Genomic DNA, 19,390 nt, shown 5'->3' with positions numbered 1-19,390 from the left:
CTTAATTTCCTCTTATGGTGCAGATCTTAGTTAATTAAGTAGCCAGACAAGTTAATAATTCTGGGTTTTTGAACCTTATTGCCATTATTTCCTTAGCTGGTGGATCTGGCCCTTTTGATCAAGCAGGACATGGCTCTCAAAGCTGGTGACCCCTTCAGCCATGCAATATCTGCGACTTTCATTCAGTATCCTAGTTCTACTGAGGTAAATATGTACTTAGCGTTTTCAATGTATTGATTTTCTCATAAGAATAAGCATATATCAGTAAGGCCCATTCTCTCAGTGATGGTTGTGAACCTGTCTCTGAGTCAGAGTGGTTTGAGTCTGTCTCTGTCCAAGCCTCTTTGTTCCCGGAAGAATGAGGACAAGTTTGCCAAATGGAAATGGAGGACATTCTCTCCTGCTAAAAACATTTTTGTTTTGGTAACCTTACCCAAACACGGAATTTTATTAAGTGTGCTTCTTTTTATATTCTGTTGATTTTAATCTGCATTTTTGATAATTTTATTGTGTCTACTTGTTTTTAAAGTATGTTGATTTTATCAGTATTATTGATAAATATTCTACACTATTTTATGCAAATGGCTTAAATATATTTTCTTTCATTAAGCAGTCTATAAATTTTGTTTAATAAAATAAATAAATAAATAAATGTTATTAAACAAAATTTACTTGGATTGCCCCAGCTTCTAATCAAGATCTAGAAATGTTTTAGGCTAATGCTTGCACTTCCAAAAGTGTGACTGCTCAGTAAATATATTAACAAAACATAGTAATAGACAGTCATCTGTTGGTTTTTTTAGATGCACGTGTTAGGGCAGATGGCAAGTATGAAGACCAATCCAGACTCTCCTGAAAACACACCACCAACAACACCCACCCCTCCAGCAACAGGCCCACAACACCTTGGAAAAATCCAGTCTGCAGCCATGGGGAATGGCAGCATTGGACAAGATTCCTCAAAAGTCAAACAGAGAAAAAGGAAAAAAGTAGGGTTTACAATTACAGTGCTTAGATGCTTGGTTGCTAGTAATGAAGGAATTATATTTCAAGCATTACCTTATTGTGCACTTAAAGCCCCTTTACACAAGTTGCTGCTGTTATTTTAATATATATTTAAAAGTAATCTTATCTGTTCAAAATGGTATTCTGTACCCGTAATATGAAGTGGTACAGTCCATTGTATTACCTCAGGATGCTAACATCTTTCTCTGCAGCATGTATAGATGGACCAGGTATCAAAGTGGTTCCTGAAAGATTAGACATCAGATGATGGCCAATGAGCATACAATCAGAATTGGAGGGGGGTCTTGTAGGACATCTAGTCCAACTTCCTGTTCAGTACAGGAAAGTCAGACCTAGAGCATTCTCAAAACATTTCCCACTTTGAAGTACCAAATACATGATTTCAAATGGAAATTTAAGATATAGTGGAGATTATGCTATTATTATTATTGTTATCTTTTATTATAATTTTCTTTATTTTAGACAGATAACAAAAATATACTGGAAAAAATAGAGAGAGAGAAAAGAAAAAATACATTGGATACAAATAAATAGTCATCAGTTCATTGTAGTTAAAAATAATTTTGCTATAAATATTAACTGTAATAATTATAATTGATATAAACATACACCTTATGTTCTTTAAATTATCGCAGCCTACAGCTTACTCCTATATCATCTAACCCCAGTTCTTTTTTAATAATCATTATTTTAGGAGATTACTTAGCCATTTCTCCATTACTGGTTTATGTGGCTACCGCATCTCAGCTTTATAACCTCCAGTTGTTCCCAGGTTTTCCTGGTTAAATGGATTTTCTTTGGATAGCTGTCCTGTTTCCAGATTTTAGCAGAGTATCCTAGCTATGTTCATTATGTATAAAACTTGTATCTGATATTATTTGACACTTTCCTGGCCTTAATAGACACAGCAGTGGTTCAGCTACTACATTTACTTTAAACATTTCTTCAACTAGATCTACCACGATTTTCCTATAGCACTGAGCTTTATCACAGCTCCACCACATATGGATGAAATCCCGCTTTGATTTTTTACAAATCCAGCACCTACCTCCTCTTGATTTACTTATCATTTTACTTTTCCAAGGAGTCCAGTGCCATTATTATTGCTTTCATCATCATTATCATCACCTGCCTTTCACAGTAAGGTCCCAGGGCAGGTTATAACAACTTAAAATACATCCTTTAAAACAACTTAAAAACAATTTACAATCACAAAAATAGGGTGGGTTCTAAAAATATACCTCTCAGGTGTCAAACAGTAAAGAGATGTCTTCAGCCTTTGCCAAAAATTGTACAATGAAGTTCCACAGAGTTCCACAACTTAGGAGCTGCCACCAAGAATGCCCTCTCCTAGGCCGCCACCACCTGAGCTTTTGAGGGCAGTGGAACTATCAAGAGGGCCCCCTTTGCTGATCTTAATACCCAATGTGGTCTGGTGGGAAGTCTTTTGTTTATCTGAGGGCTGACAGCTTTTTTAGGTGACTTCTCTCTGCTCTATTCACATGGTGATGTGATCTTTTGAATGTGCCCCAGCATGATCTGTTTCTTACATATAAGAAAATGCTGTGTCCTGTAAGCTTCCAGCACATGGTATTGGTGAGTTTTTTGTGCTCACAGCGTTGTGTTACCTATGGAAATTATGGTGAAAAGGCATCTTATGGTGCTTTTTCCAACTCAACAAAAGTTCATGACTTATCCAGCCTTAAGATCTAATTTTAACACAAAGTAAGGTACAACAGTGTTTTTGTCACAAAAATATATGAAAAAAGAAATCTCCCCAATTTTATATAAGATCTGTGTATCAATGAAAACCTCACTTCAAGCCAGAGAGAGCCCAAAATCTTTGGTGATGTTTCCTAGAACAGGATGTAGCTTTATTTTTAGAAGCAGTCAACACCCAGAGCTTGAAATATGTACACATGCTACATCCATTCAGTAATAATGTTGCAGAGTATTCTTCCTTTGCTGAGTGACATCTATAAAGGGAATGTGAAACCCAAATATTTTACTGCTGGAATAGACCCTATGGCAATATGAATAGCATTCTTCATTTTGTATCTAGGCTATCTTGACACCTTGGCTATGCTCGGTGTGTGGTTGTCAAAACTGACTATGCAGCAGCTTTAGAAGAGTTAAATAAAATTGTATATCCATTCATAAAAATTTTAAAACACACACATTCAGGTTAAACATTTAGTAGAAACTCAGAAGGGGGTAAATGTAACGCTAAATGTAAACAAAGGCTTCATCTCTTAATTTGTGTTAAGATATAGCTAATTATATGGTCTACAATAAACTTTCCACCCCAAGGTCCTCAATATTACTGGAGATCCTCCCTCTCAAAATAGTGGTGCAAGGTCAAAGCTAGGATGGTGAGTGGTGGTAGATTGGCATAAGAAGCTAGCAGTTACTGGCACCATTTTCTATCAGTATCTAGTCCCTCTTTGGAAATTTCTAGATTGTTTGCCATGGAAATTTCATAGCGATAAAGAGTACCATAGTTCAGCCTTTCTCACACTAAGGACAGACATTGACTCTGGAGGCATCAGGATTCAGCCTCCCCATTTTAGGCAGAATTTGCTGGTGTAGAGACTCTAACCCCCTCTAGGATGCACACTTTAATGTGGTGAGGGGGTTTGAGAGTGTTAAAGAAGCTGAGAGCAATGCCATCAAGAAGCCAGACTCCTAGCAGGGGCACCCAAGGTGGAATGGTCAAAGCTGAGACATAAAACTAAGATGCATCCAAACTCACAGGAAGGCAATGGTAAACCATCTCTGAATATCTCTTACCATGAAAACCCTATGAACAGAGTATCCAAAATGCAACACGAGATAGTGCTGGAAGATGAGACCCCCAGGTCAGAAGGCACTCACCAAGCTACTGGGGAAGAACAAAGGACAAGTACAAATAGCGCTGTGACTAATGACGCAGCTGGGTGAAAGCTGAAAGGAAGCCCAGAGACTGATGCGCACAGATGCGAAAGGAGAGTCCAGAGTTGTACGACACACACAATAGAAACATGGAATGTGAGAAGCATGAACCAGGGAAAGTTAGAAATTGTCAAGCAAGAAATGGAATGTATCAACATTACAATACTTGGCGTGAGTGAATTAAAATGGACAGGAATAGGACATTTTCAATCAGACAGCTACAAAATATTTTATGCAGGAAATGAGAAATTAAGAAGAAATTGGGTTGCTTTAATAGAAGTGATGTAGCAAAAGAAATTAGGAGCTACAATGCAAGGTCTGAGCAAGTTATATCAATGAGATTCAACGGGAAATCTATTAACATAACCATCATCCAGTTCAGTGATTCTCAAACAGTGCGCTGCAGCACACTGGTGCACCGCAAGGGGTGACTAGGTGTGCCACGAATATTATGAAAGTATATTTTAAAAATGAGGAGAAACACATTTGTATAGTTATTTTTATTCATAGTTTAAAATATATTAATATATTTTTAATTTTGTACACGAAGTGCGCCAGGAATTTTTCATATGTTTTACAGTGCGCCACGAACCAAAAAAGTTTAAGACCCACTGATCCAATTCTATGCTCCAACAGCAAACACAGAAGAAGAGGAATTGGAGAGATTTTACTTAGAAGTACAAGAAGAAATTGATCACGCACCAAAACAAGATGTGCTGATAAACATGGGGGACTAGAGTGCAAAAGCAGGTAACAGAGAAGAACTAGGAATTGTGGGGAAATGGGGCTTAGGAGACAGAAATGAAGCAGGAGAAAGACTTACTGAATTCTGTGCTTTATAAATTACAGCAAAGCCTTTGACTGTGTAGATCAGGAAAAACTATGGAATGCTGTAAAAGAAATGGGGGTGCCACTGCATCTGATTGTCCTGATCCGCAACCTATACTCTGGACAAGAGGCTACTGTAAGGACAGAATATGGAGAAACCGATTGGTTCCCAATTGGAAAGAGTGTATTTTATCACCCTATTTGTTTAATCTATACGCAGAACATATCATACGGAAAGCAGGATTGGGCCAACATGAAGGAGGTGTGAAAACTGGAGGGAGAAATATCAATAATTTAAGATATGCAGACGATACCATACTCTTAGCAGAAACCAGTAATGATTTAAAACGAATGCTGATGAAAGTTAAAGGGGAAAGCACAAAAGCAGGACTACAGCTGAACGTCAAGAAGACTAAAGTAATGACAACAGAAGATTTATGTAACTTCAAAGTTGACAATGAGGGCATTGAACTTGTCAAAGATGATGAATACCTTGGCACAGTCATTAACCCAAATGGAGACAATAGTCAAGAAATTAGAAGAAGGCTAGGACTGGGGAAGGTAGCTATGAGAGAACTAGAAAAGTTCCTGAAATGCAAAAATGTATCACTGAATACTGAAGTCAGGATCATTCAGACCATGGTATTCCCAATCTCTATGTATGGATGTGAAAGTTGGACAGTGAAAAAAGCTGATAAGAGAAAAATCAACTTATTTGAAATGTGGTATTGGAAGAGAGCTTTGCGCATACCATGGACTGCGAAAAAGATAAATAATTGGGTGTTAGAACAAATTAAACCAGAACTATCACTAGAAGCTAAAATGATGAAACTGAGGTTATCATACTTTGGACACATCATGAGAAGACCTGATTCACTGGAAAAGACAATAATGCTTGGAAAAACAGAAGGGAGTAGAAAAAGAGGAAGACCAAACAAGAGATGGATTGATTCCATAAAGGAAACCACAGACCTGAACTTACAAGATCTGAACAAGGTGGTTCACAACAGATGCTGTTAGAGGTCGCTGATTCATAGGGTCACCATAAGTCATAGTCAACTTGAAGGCACATAACAGCAATAACAAGAGACTCTAAATAGAGAAGGTTTTTTAAATATATTTTCCTCCTCCCCACATTCCTCTCAAAGCATCTTCATTCAGAATCAGCTTGGACTGCAAGGTTACTAGCACAACAGTAGACTCTTCTAGCGTAGCCATGGCACTGCTCTCCATTGGAGTTGATTTCTGTATTCGGCATAACTATTGCCACTTCAGTATTGACAAATTTGGTACTCTACTTGAACTTTTTCAGTTCCTTCAAGCTGAGGAAGAATCTGGATGTGAGGCAACAGCCAAAAAAGGCCAAAGCTAAGTGGCCTTCTTCCTTGTTTAGTAGAAGTATACAAAACTGCTCAGCCAGCACTGTTCACCATAGCCAGTCTTGGAGAAGATGTCTGAAGGAGAAATTAAACAGCATAATATTAACATATTCCATAATCCTGCAAACAGTTGCCTTGAGAACAACTTGAGATCTATGCCACCATCAGGACCAAAGCCTTTCATAGCGCTAGAGTCAGAGACAGATACTGCCATGGCCTTAGTTAAGCAGTCAGATAGACATGTTGGTCCTTTGCCCACTGTTTAAGGAGTACATCTTGGATACTGAGGTTTATATCCAACAAAGTTAGCCCATTCGTGCAGGTCCTTCCACCAGTGCAATAAAACTTCTCCTCCCTCTCTTCTTCCCATGTGTCCCCTGCACTCCCCCCTCCAGTCATCTCCAGAGGGTTGGAGGGGAAAATCCATGACAGATTTGGAGGGCGTGGGAAGAGAGGGAGAGGAAGTTTCATTGCACAAGTGGATGCCTTTGTGTGAATACGATGACTTATTTGGATAAAACCCAATGTCATTGTACTCTGTAGTCACTTGTGATCCGTGGACATTAAGATCTCAATTAAGATCTCAATTTGATGGGATCATCAGACTCCCATTTTGCTCAAGATCAACACCTTGTGGTCCTCAGTGGAATTGCAGCTGCACAACAATATCATCAAGGCCTTCTAGGTATTTGAGGTATCCCTTCACAGTCAATTCAGTTGGCCACTGACAGTGTGACTACCACCTTTTATATCAATAACATGAGGTAGTACAAAGTTGACAACCCTATTAGCACTCACCCTACAACTGTGGGACTGGGGTGTGCCCAAGTGCAACATACCTCCAACACTGGAGGCATTGAAGAGGCAGCTGGACTGCTATTTGTTGGGAATGCTTTGATTTGGATTCCTGCATTGAGCAGGGGGTTGGACTTGATGGCCTTATAGGCCCCTTCCAACTCTACTATTCTATGATTCTATCATACCAATTGCAATGCATCTTGCCACCAGTGTAAACTATCTAGAAGAGCCTTTACTGGTGTCGAAGGATGTTGACCATGAACTTTTTGCTACCTTCAGTAAAAAGCAGTATTGTAGCCAACGGGTTTGGACCAGAGGTCTGTCATGGATGCCTTCCTGTACAGTTGGGCTGGATGTTTCTTCCACATGTTCCCACTAATCCTGATGATCACAAGGACAGTCACAAACATATAGCAAGCTGGGGCCAAATGTATCTTTGTCACTCTATGATAGCCCAGGCAATGGTGTTCCACAGCCCTGGTTTTTCTCTCCTGCCACATCTATTGCCAGAGGTGCTGCATTTGCTGTGTTGGGACTAAGGGTGGATTCTTCATCTAGATGCCGCCACCCTTAAGCTACTGTCTTGATCTCAAGCTGACAGTGTGGTATATCCATTCCATGTCAGCTTCCCCTTCCATATAGAATTACTGCAAAGTGGTCTCATTTCCTGAGGTTTGTGATACAGCCCAGGTTTGATAGCCAGACATGCCCAATATCAGAAGCCCTTAGGCTAGTATGCCAGATGTGACCCTATCTGGACAGAGATAGCCTGCACACAGTTTCCATGCTCTAGTATCTTCCCATTTGGATCACTGTAGTGTATTATATTTAGGGTTGCCTATGGAGACTGTTTGGAAACTGTAGATAGTTCAAAATACAGAAACTAATTGACTAACTGGGACTGAGTATCAGTCACATCTCATGAGTTTTGAAAGCGGTAGCTAACATAACAGTTCGGAGACCTAAGCAGCTTATAACCTTAGTACACAAATTGCTGCCTCCTCCCACATGGACCTGCTTTGAGGGTCCTCAGAGGCCTTCCTCTAGGTTTCTCCGCTGTCAAAGGTGAGGTGCCTAGTAACTAAAGAAAAAGACTTCTCATTGGTGTTGTGACACAATATTCCCAGGGAGGTCCAGCTGGCCCTGTGTTTTTTCCCCACTGGATACAATTGAAAACTTTTTTAATTTTTTTATTGGGACCATTCTAGTTCAGTTATCATTGAATTTGTATCTGCTGTGCTCTACTCATAACTGGTCCCCATTGGCTACTGTTTTGATTTTATGTGAGCTGCTGTGGGAAGACAGGTAAAAATATCTAGAATAATTGACAGCTACGAACATTGATATTTCAGAAACCTACCTATCTTATAATAAATAATACCCCACCTTAATATTTATCATTTGTGATTAACAGTGTCAGGGATCTTAAGAATCAAGGTTGGCTATATGACCTAGCTTGCTAGAAGGATTTGTTAGGTTTTCCAGTCTGGTGAGAAATGCTGCTTAAAATGAAATAGTACGTAAGTCACAGAATTAAAGATAAGTGGAAGAGCAAACATTGCTGAACAAACATTAGGAATCTCCTCTGGTGGAATTTTACCAGCCTTTGAGCAGGAAAAATATATGTAAGCTTGGCACAACAGGTACATAATACTAAATATTACTTTTTTTGGCACTGCGCACATTTGTGAGCAAACATACCTGACCACAGAGAGTGTAAATTGAAATTTCAGTTAGTCATTGATCACTGCCAGAGCATCAGGAAAAAATAATTTTCTTTGTTTTGCAGTGTAAAGTGGTTTATCACAAAATGTGTAACATATCACTTATCACCATGATCTGTCATGGGTCAAGATATGTGACTAATATGACCAACTAGAGCTGGTCATTTTTAGTTTGGAAAATACAATTTTGTAGCACTCAGGCAAAAGTATACTTACTGGTTATTTTGATATGCTAACTAAAAATGCTGTGAAACGCCCTAGGATTTCCAAAGAATTTCATTCAGGAAAAGAAATTGGGCCACTTTTGGTGGCAGGTCAAAAAGATCTCAAGGAAAGCTAGAAGAATTTTGCTAGGCAGGATTAGGTCTGGTCAGTGCCTGGATGGGAGACCGCCTGGGAACCATATGTAAGCCGCCTTGGGTTTCTATCATGAAAAGAAAGGCAGGGTATAAATGTAATAAATAAATAAATAATCTTATTTATTAGTCACTTTTTATTACAGTAAAACCTCAGTATACCACAGGGGTTGGGGAACAAAGATTGCACCTGCATTATAGGGCTTCCACATTATAATGAAAACTGCTCTGGCAGGCACTTAGAATGTTTTTTTAATAAAACAGATGAGAGGATCGGGGCAGAAGGAGAAGATGCAACCAAAACTAATAAAAACAGTAATTGGGAGCAGAAAGAGAAAACCTGTAACCAATATAGGGCAGCAGAGGGAAAAAGAGAAAAACCCTTGAAAAACTGCTGCTACTGCCACTTGGCAAGGAAGTGGGTAAGGAAGAAGCAGGAAAGGTAACACTAACTTAACAAATTAAACTCCGCAGACAATAACAAAAGGGCTTGAGAACTAACCAAAGCAGAGAAAAAGATTGAGTGATAAATCCCTAGAAGAAAGCTGCCGGGAAGAAAAAAGGGTGGGAAATGGGGGGGTTGGGTAAAAGGGCACCGACGGGGGAAATGGCTCAAAACCACCCAGGAAAGCAAACGGAAGGACTCACTATTGACAGTAACAAACACAAAAATAGAGTAGAGACTGATGTAAGAGTGAATGAGAAACCTTCCCCAGATGATTTCAGCTCAGGCTCACCCTTAAGGGTTAAAGCCAGGAAGTATAGTGCTGGTTCCTAGACAGGGACTGAAGTGAGGAAAGTTGTTTGATGGGATGGGAGCCTGCGGTGTTTTTTGATCTTGTGACTTAAAAGACATGTGAACTGCTGAGCTATTTTACTGTAAGGGAGGGGCATGAAAACAATATATCCAATTATGCGGTACATTGAGGCATGTTATATTGAGGCTCTACTGTATTGCATTTATATTCCACTTTTCCTCCAAGGAGTTCAAGGTGGCATACATGTTTCTTCCCCCTCTTTTCTTCCCAACAACCCTGTGAGGTAGGTTAGGCTAAGAGGCATGACAGGGCTAAGGTCAGCCAGTGTGGATTTAAACTCTGAGCTCCCTGCTCACAGAATAGTAGAGTTGGAAGGTGCCTATAAGGCTCTCGAGTCAAACCCTCTGCTCAATACATGAATCCAACTTAAAGCATACAGGACAGGTCCAGCTGCCTCTTGAATGCCTCCAGTGTTGGAGAGCCCACTACCTCCCTAGATAGTTGGTTCCATTGTCATACCGCTCTAATAGTTAGGACGTTTTTCCTGATGTTCACTCAAAATATGGCTTACCATTACTTGAGCCCATTATTACGTGTCCTGCAGTCTGGGATGATTGAGAAGAGATCCTGGACCTCTTCTGTGTGACAACCTTTCAAGTATCTGAAATCTTTCATATCAGTCTTCTCAAGGCTAAACATGCCCAGTTCTTTCAGTCTCTCCTCATAGGGCTTTGTTTCCAGTCCCATGATCATCCTCGTTGCCCTCCTCTGAGCCTGTTCAAGTTTGTCTATATCCTTCTACTGCAGTGTCCAGAACTGGATGCAGTACTCAAGATGAGGCCTAACCAGTGCCCAATAGAGGGGAACCAATACTTCACACGATTTGGAAATTATACTTCTGTTAATGCAGCCTAAAATGGCATTTGCCATTTTTGCAGCCACATCACAGTGTTATTTATTTATTTATTTATTTATTTCCATTTCTATACCGCCCCTAGCCTATGGCTCTCTGGGCGGTTCACAGCAAGGAATAAAATACAATACAGTAAAAAAGAAATCAGATAAAATCCCTAAAACAGACAGCTTAAGCGTTTAACAACTTGATATAAAATTAACTTAACATTAAGCAATTAAAATGCTGTTAACTCATATTCAGCTTATGATCAACAACAATTCCAAGATCCTTCTCACATGCAGTATTGCTGAGCCAAGTATCCCCCATCTTACAACTGTACATTTGATTTCTTTTTCCTAGGTGTACTTATCCCTGTTAAATTTAATTCTGTTGTTTTCAGCCCAGTGCTCTAGCCTATCAAGATCCCTTTGAATTTTGTTCCTATATTCCATGGTATTACCTATCCCTCCCAATTTTGTATCATCTGCAAATTTGATAAGCATTCCCTGCACTTCCTCATCCAAGTCATTAATAAAAATGTTGAAGAGCACTGGGCCCAGGACCGAGCCCTGTGGTACCCTGCTCATTACCTCCTCTCAGTTTGAGAAGGAACTATTAATAAGCACTCTTTGAGTACGATTCTGTAGCCAGCTGTGGATCCACCTGATAGTTGTTCCATCCAGCCCACATTTAGCTAGCTTGCTAATCAGAATATCATGGGGCACTTTGTCAAAAGCTTTACTAAAGTCGAGATATATGTCCACAGCATTCCCACACCCATAGTCCAACACTCTAACCACTTTGCCACACCGATGATAGGAGGCATCCAAAATTATGGATGTGCTTGGGGCTCAGTGTACTGGCATCAGCACTCCATCTTTCTTTTCTCCTGACATGAACATGTGAATCAGTTGCTTCCATTGATAATGAAGTAAAGAGGGAGGCAGGGTTGGAGGTTGCTGCTTGGCCCCTTGTACCTCTTCTATGGACTTTTGAAGTTTCGTGCACCAGCCAACACAAACGTTTGACTGCTGGAAGCTTACAACAAGCACTGATGCTTAAGAATTTATTATTTCAATTTTGGCATTTAATCTTCTGTTCTAAAATACTATGTAGAAATTTGAAGGGCACATATAGTGTACTCTTTATCTTCTAGGAAGGGGTAATTTAAAAGTCCCCTTTGATTTGTTAATAGGTGTTTGATTTTATTTTAATGCAAAGTATGCAGCAACCGTTGTGTCCTGAAAAAAGGGGGGAACTAGTCCATTTTCTAAAAGTATTATCTTAATTAATGCACTGTATGCTTGTATGTTTTTGATTTAGTCTGAACAAATGTGTTTTCCTGTTGCAGAGTACTGCAGCTTGTGGCGCAGAGGCTCAGAGCGATGCCATCCAGCCTGCCCACATCAGAGAGGCCATTCGACGCTATGGCCACAAGATTGGACCCCTTTCCCCATACACAGTATGTAATAACAGAGTCATAAGAAGCTATATTTATAATGTTAAAGAACTTTGATTTTCAAGTGGTCAACTGAAGAAGCTTTGGAATTGTTGAGAACAATTTGTGGCAACTATAATTTTTCTTTATAAAATGGCATAATTCTTTTGGGAAATAAAACAGTATTTTCAGTCTTCTTTTGGAAAGACGTATTTTTTAAAAAATAGTTCCTTTTTCATTATAAATTATTCTTTTTGTTGAATATTTTCAGTTTCTATGAAGTTTACGTGTATAGTTATTTTAAATTATAGGTACTACAATATTGTGAAGAGTGACTATTCTAAAACTAATTAAGTGGCAGATCTTGCTTCTAACAGAGAATTCATCTCTGAAGCGACGTATTTAAAAGTCTAGAAGGATTGGCTTTTATGGAACCTTCAGCTTCTAGTAAGTTGTAAGATAGCTAGTGGTTTACAAAGAACACAAAGACAGTAGGCTGTGTGGCCATGTGTTTGTTCCCCCAGCCTCCTCATGATACGTAGGTGGTCATGACTAACCAAGTAGATCCCATTGGGGTGTGGGGATGCAGAAGGTCTAGGTTCAATACCTGATTTCTCCAGGAGGTGCAGGGAGAGACCTCTGCTTGAAACCGTGGAGAGCTGTTGTCAGTCAGTGCAGACAGCACTGAACTAGATGGACAAATAAGACAGCTTCCTATGTTCCTAATGAAAATGTAATAAGTGGAGAGAAATGTGTCTCTTTTTTCATACTACTAGAATTTGGGACCATCTGATAAAATTGAATAGTAGATTCAGTACAAAAAAAGTGTACAACTTTCACACAATGCGTAACTAGCACAGAATTCACTGCTACAAGCTGCTGTGATATGACTTGACTGGCTTAGATGAGATGAGGAGGTTAGAAACTTCTTAGAGGATATGCCTTTTAATGGCTATTAGCCATGTCAGCTAAATGCCTCTGAATGCCTGGAAAGGGGGTACAGACAACAGATGATTGTGGTCTTTATGCCTTCTTGATGGACTTCCTGGCAGCTTCCGGTCGCCCACGGTTGGAAACATGATGCTGAACTAGATGTTTCATTAGTATGATCCAGCAGAACTCTTAGTATGGCTTATATTTTCACCAGTTCCTTTTCAAACACACACATGTGCATGCTAGTCATAGTTTCAAAATGTTTTGTGATGACCCAAAAGTATATGTTTTAATGTATAGGAATTGGAACATCAGTTATTAATAAAACAGCTCCAGGTATGCTGTGAAGCACACGTGGAACTTTTGCACTTGTGGACTTCCCATTCATTTCAGTAGAGGGGACAGCACTGACCTTTGCCCACAAAGGATCCCCAGATTGGTGCAAAACAGCTCTCTGCTGGAACATCTTGTGAGAGGAGTGAAAAAACCAATAGGCATTACTTAGTTAGCCAAGTGCTTTAAGTTGCTTAAGTGTGGGGCATGCTTATGTTAATCACACACACTGTTCACTGTAAGAGAAAGTGAAGTTTTTCTTTAGGGTGAGTTTAGACGTAATTGCATCCTAGTCAAAATAAGAAAACAGATAAATAAAGGCTGTGGGCACTGTAGAACCTGGATGGAGAAAAGAGGGGAGTGGTAACTTCTACAGGCCCACATTTTTTAAAAATGTTTTGTTTTAATGTATTTTAAAGTCTTTTTATGATGTTTTACAGTGTTTTTAGTGTTTCTGTTTGCTGCCCTGGGCTCCTGCTGGGAGGAAGGGCGGGGTATAAATAAAATAATAAATAAATTAATAAAATTTGAATTTTTCTTTTCCCACAAGCATTTGCTGGCAATCCCTGAACATCAGGTCCTAACAGTCTCATGGTCTCCATCCATCCAAACATCATTTTCCCTGAACTTGGGCAAAACGTTATACTGCTAGTACCACTTCCTTGTTGTCTGTCCCTTTCTTGCTCACTGTATCTTCAGGCTCTTTCTCTCTCCATCATCCCCTCCAATTTTTCTGAGCAGCAAACAGACCAAAGTGAAAGTTACCTATCCTTGCTCTCTAGCTGGAAGAGAAGGGCTGACTTGGCTGTTGTGTAGGCTTGCCTATTTGCAAGGTTAGAATACTCATGTGAGTTATATTTATTTATTTATTTATTGCACTTGTATACCACCCCATAGCCGAAGCTCTCTGGGCGGTTTACAGCAACCAAAAACATTAAAACAATTTAAAACACATGCTAAAATGCCTGGGAGAAGAGGAAAGTCTTGACCTGGCGCCGAAAAGTTAACAGTGTTAACGGTTTCATGTAGATGTTGAACAGCATGGGGGACAGAACTGACCCCTGCGGAACCCCATACCGGAGAGTCCATGGTGCCGAGTAATGTTCCCCAAGCACCACCTTCTGGAGGCGACCTGTCAAGTAGGAGTGGAACCACCGCAATGCACTGCCTCCCACTCCCAACTCAGCTAGTCTTCCCAGAAGGATACCATGGTCGATGGTATCGACAGCCGCTGAGAGATCAAGGAGAATCAACAGAGTCACACTCCCCCTGTCTCCCTCCCGACAAAGGTCATCATACAGGGCAACCAAGGCTGTTTCTGTGCCAAAACCAGGCCTGAAACCCGACTGAAATGGATCCAGATAATCAGTCTCATCCAAGAGAGTCTGGAGCTGGCCTGCAACCACTCATTCCAGGAGTTATATATCTATATGTAAATTCTGGATAGGGCAATTTCATAACAATTGAAATAGCGTCTCCATGCGGTTATATAACAGGATTAAAATTAAATTTTAAATAAATTAAATCTAATTCTAAGCAGATAATGCTAAATAATCTAGTCATAAAATGCATCTTCAAATTACATGAGCAGAATTACTATCATTACTATCATTTCACACAACAAAAATTTGATCATAGATACATTAGGCCCAGTGTATTGGACAGAGTACAAAGGTTCAATGGGGATATGGGAGGTGTGCGATATCACCTTGTTCTGCCTGCGTGCTCTTCTTTCAGGGGGAAGGGGTGATGGGGAAAACAAGACTCTACTGAGCCCCATAGAATGGATCAAGCCCATCATCATTACAGTGCAGGTTCACTGTTTTGTTTTTGTTTTTTAACAATGTGTGTTCACTTTCTAGCTGATATCCTAGGGTAAATAAGATTGCTGTGTTTTGAATAGAATTGTAATCAATTAAAATCTTAATATCAAATTAAAATTTGCCTCTTGAGTAATTTGGGGGGCAAAAAAACACCCAAAACATAAGGCCTTGAGTCTCTTGGGTTGTGCTGTCATACAAATTTGTTAGTTCTTTCCTTCACGTGTAACTAACGTTTGTCTAACTTCTTAAAGTTCTTTATCTTAGGTTCAAAAACTTGAGGAAATATTAAATAATGGCTTCCGTGCTGAAAATGTTTGGTAGCTTTGTTAAGCTCTAACATCCTATATGTCTACTCAGAGCTAAGTTCAGTAGTACCTGCTCCCTGGTAAGCCTGTATAAGATTACAGCTTGTTCTGCTGTGAATGCTGACCTCTGCAAAGGCAAGGCAATTCTGTGCAGGGCTCAGACTGACTACTTCCTAAGAGCAACGCTCAGATGTCACTTCAGCAGTAGTTACTGGCAAACTGAGCTTTATATAGGAGCCACAGCTTTGCCTCAGTAATTAATGTTAAACTTACAAGGTGGAGGTGACCCCGGCTGCACTAGGACTTTGGAGATGGAGTCTGAGGAAGGTGACGTGAGGTCCTCAGGCTGGAGAGGTACTGCCTGCAGAAGCTCCTCTTGTGGAAGCTCTTCCAGTAGATTAGATGATTTTGGGGCTGGCCCGGGAACAGGTTCCCCTCCCACTCTGAATCAGCAACTTCATCCTCTGAAAAAGGGGATAATAATACAGCCTACCTTATTTAATGCTTAAAATAAATTATTTCCTTCCTTGAGGATTTTTAAAAATGCATCTTCATTGATGTTTTGAACTATGGATATTTATTTTAAAGGAAATATAATAAGATCTTTTCTAAACAAATAATTAACTAATTTACAGTCCCAATTCTGAATTTGTTTCAACTTGTATCTTATTATAGTTTCCCAATCTTTCATTAAATGGGTTGTCTGATTGCATGGTTTGCAGTTCAAGGTTTTTATGTCCAGTTTCCCATACATGTTGCTGATTTAAGATAAATCCACTTGTGCTGACAATACAGTTGTTCAAAAGTCAGTGTTGTTTTATGCTGAAGCATTAAAATTTGACAGACTGTGAGTTTCTGAGAGATTACTGGGCACCTAAACTGAAGTTGCAATGGCAGAATGCCAAAAAGTTCTCTAACTAAATGAAAAATAATCTTCTAAATGAAAAATATGTTGGCATTCTCTACTGGGGATAACTTGGTGCTATGGGATGGAAATTATATAAAATAATTATATAATCTTATGCACTTGTAAAGTATTTTCTTTTTGGTCGTTTGCCCAAGTTTCAATTTCATATCAATTTAATATGGATGTAACACAGAATAGGAAAATTAAGGGTTGTTGCGCTCGGTATGATCACCACATGGCAAGTGTGTTACATTGTTCCCTATGCTGGCTGTCTCTAAGCAGATCTGATCATGTACATGGCCTATCCACTTCCGGTTATTTTCTCCATGAACATCAAAATAAAGGAGAGAAATAACCCACTACACATGGTGTATACAACTGCATACAAATCTCTTGTCATAATGGACAGAGCTACTGTGGAAAGCAATATAAAGTAGCCTTCACATGGCCATAATTATCTCCATGTAACATTATATAAAGTTCAGGATAGACTGGGCCTTTTGAGAAATCTAGGGGCATAGTGCAAATTCCCAACTGTTTTGAGAGTTAACCATTTCTCTTTAAAACAAAATCCAGTGTAGCAATTTAGCAAAGTAAATTGCTCAGAAGCCAGCATGTATACTGTACAGGGTTTTGCCGCTTTTGTTTTGTTTCGTTTTTTGTTTAGCAGCTGCCTCACCAAAGCTATTTAACTGCTATTTAAACTCGGTGAAATTTCAAAAGCAGTTTCACATTTTAGCAGAAAAGGCTAGACTATAAGCCTATAGTGCTTCTCCCTGGATGGTAGTCCATCAAGTGGGTACATGGCACCACCTAGCATCCATAGGCAGGAAATGCAGCAGAATTGCGAGATAAGGTTGCCTCAACCACATGATCTCCCCAGTCCATTCCTGCCTCATTGTCCTAGGCGGTTGCGTTTTTCCTTTACTCCAAACTTCTCTGCCTCAGCTTTTTCTTTCTGTGTGTATTGTTATCTTGGTGTGGTGAGTTTTCCCCCCTTTTTTTAAAAAAATATTTCCCCCTCTGTCCTTTGCCCCACTCCTTTCAATCCTCCTCTCTCTCTGCCTGAGTTGCTTGGAGCAGGAGAGAGTGTGATTCACTGTCTAGGTTGAATTAGAGCCTATAACTGATAGCTGACTGTGGACTTTGTCATCTGCTTTCTCTGCTTACCTTCGGGCCTCCTCTGCATCCCAGAAAGGTGCATGTGTGTGAGCTGAGTGGGATGGAGGCTGAAGGGCTCTCACCCCAATCATTTACTGGGCAAGCTACCCACGGCAGATGCTTCAAGCTTGGCCAACAAAAGGTCCGGATCTCCACAGCCTCACACACTCCATCATTCAGACCCCGTTGTTGGCAGTGGAGAGTGGGCTACTCCTGCAAAAACCACCCATCATACCAACAATGGCCACAGAGAGCGGGCTAGTGCCGTTCAAAGCCCTTAAGAAATCCAAGCATCAGGCAGCTTCCCCCTCCACAGCGGCAGAGTGCCCAGCTAAAAAGATGGCCACCATTGTGAACCCAGTCACCGGTGCAGAGCCCACCATCTTGAACTTGGCTTCCTCAGTGGAGCCCATCAAAAAGAAAATGGCCACCATTTGGGGGCTTTTCTATGCTGAGTCAATGACCGGGATGGCTGCCATCCAATCCTCAGCTGTCACAGTTCCAGTGTCAGAGGCTCCAGCTCTAAAGCTTGCTCCTAAGCCAGCACATGCCTTCCACCACCCACGCCAAAAGTCAAAAGGCCCTAGGGTCCATTTTCGGGCTTCCTCCTCCCTACTTGTTGGCATATTCCACAGGGCATATTGAACTCTTGTCGAAAGATGAGCTGACTGCAGATTCAAAGCTTGACATCCTGCAGTGTCAAGTATCAACCTTATCATCAGTGCTGTCTCTGCTTTCCCCGAGGATAACTAGTTCTCATCCATTGATCAAGCACTTTCTAAGAGAGACCATGACACTCTGCCCACCCACAGTCCACAGATATCCCTCCTGGAGTCTTCAAACAGTCTGAACTAGGCTTCAGAGACCACCCTTCGAACCACTTCACACTGTTCCTCTTTGTCTTTTGTCCTTCAAGGTTCTGTTTCTAGTGGCAATTAGATCCACCAGATGCATCTCGGTGATGAATGCATTATCAGTGGCAAAACACCTTTGTATTTTTCATGCAGACAGGGTCATCTTATGAACAGGTCCTTTATTTATGCCCAAAGTGAATTTCTCCTTTCATCGTCAACAAGAACTTGTTCTACCATCCTTTTGCCCGAACACAGTTCATCTACATAAGAAAGCTTGGCACTCTCTTGATGTTAGGAGAGCTTTGAAGGTCAACATCAATCAAACTAAGGCCTTCAGATTTACCGATTCGCCGTTCATCTCGTTTCATCCTGGGTCCTGGAGAAAAGTTTTTAATTCTACCTTGTCCTGTTGTTTGTCAGCCTGCATTAAGTTAGCCTATGACTCTTTACAGTTACCTTTTCCCAAAAACATAGCTGCTCATTCAACACAAACAGCTGCAACCACGGCTGCCTTCTCTGTTAATGCTCCACTGGTGGAGATCTGCAGGGCTGCTGCTTGGTCCTTGCCCAATACATTTGCAACTCACTATAAGATGGATACCTATGCCTTGGCCAAAGCTGCCATTGGTTGACATGTTCTGCAGCACATGGTTACCTCTTGAGTCATCTGAGCCATGCTACTCCCCCCTCACAGTCTTGGTTGGGACTGCCTGAGTATATCCCACTTGATGGACTATCATCCAGGGAGAAGGGGACTTTGGCCCTTACCTGAAATAAATTTCTCCTGGATGATAGTCTACCAAGGCCCACCCTATTTAACTTGGCTCAACCAGTTCTTTGGAGCTGTTACCGTTTGCTACAAACGTTTTTCCGGTTAATTCATGGGTATTCATTTGAACAATTTTAGTAAAGCATGCATACATTTGTTCTCCATGGATCCA

The 19,390-nt window shown here is 40.4% G+C and overlaps 1 protein-coding gene across 1 annotated transcript in view; it reads left to right on the top strand.

The window, feature by feature from the left end:
- Window positions 1–19,390, top strand: part of SUPT3H (SPT3 homolog, SAGA and STAGA complex component) — a 390,566-nt gene that overhangs the window by 312,360 nt on the left and 58,816 nt on the right. The window contains exons 9-11 of the mRNA XM_061626041.1: window positions 97–204; window positions 804–989; window positions 12,047–12,157. Of these exons, the coding sequence (XP_061482025.1) occupies window positions 97–204; window positions 804–989; window positions 12,047–12,157 (405 nt within the window). The remainder of the gene's footprint in view (window positions 1–96; window positions 205–803; window positions 990–12,046; window positions 12,158–19,390) is intronic.

Source organism: Rhineura floridana, chromosome 4 (genome assembly GCF_030035675.1).
Source record: "Rhineura floridana isolate rRhiFlo1 chromosome 4, rRhiFlo1.hap2, whole genome shotgun sequence".
In the NCBI taxonomy this organism is placed as follows: Eukaryota; Metazoa; Chordata; class Lepidosauria; order Squamata; family Rhineuridae; genus Rhineura; species Rhineura floridana.
This window is presented reverse-complemented; position numbering and strand designations above follow the sequence as displayed.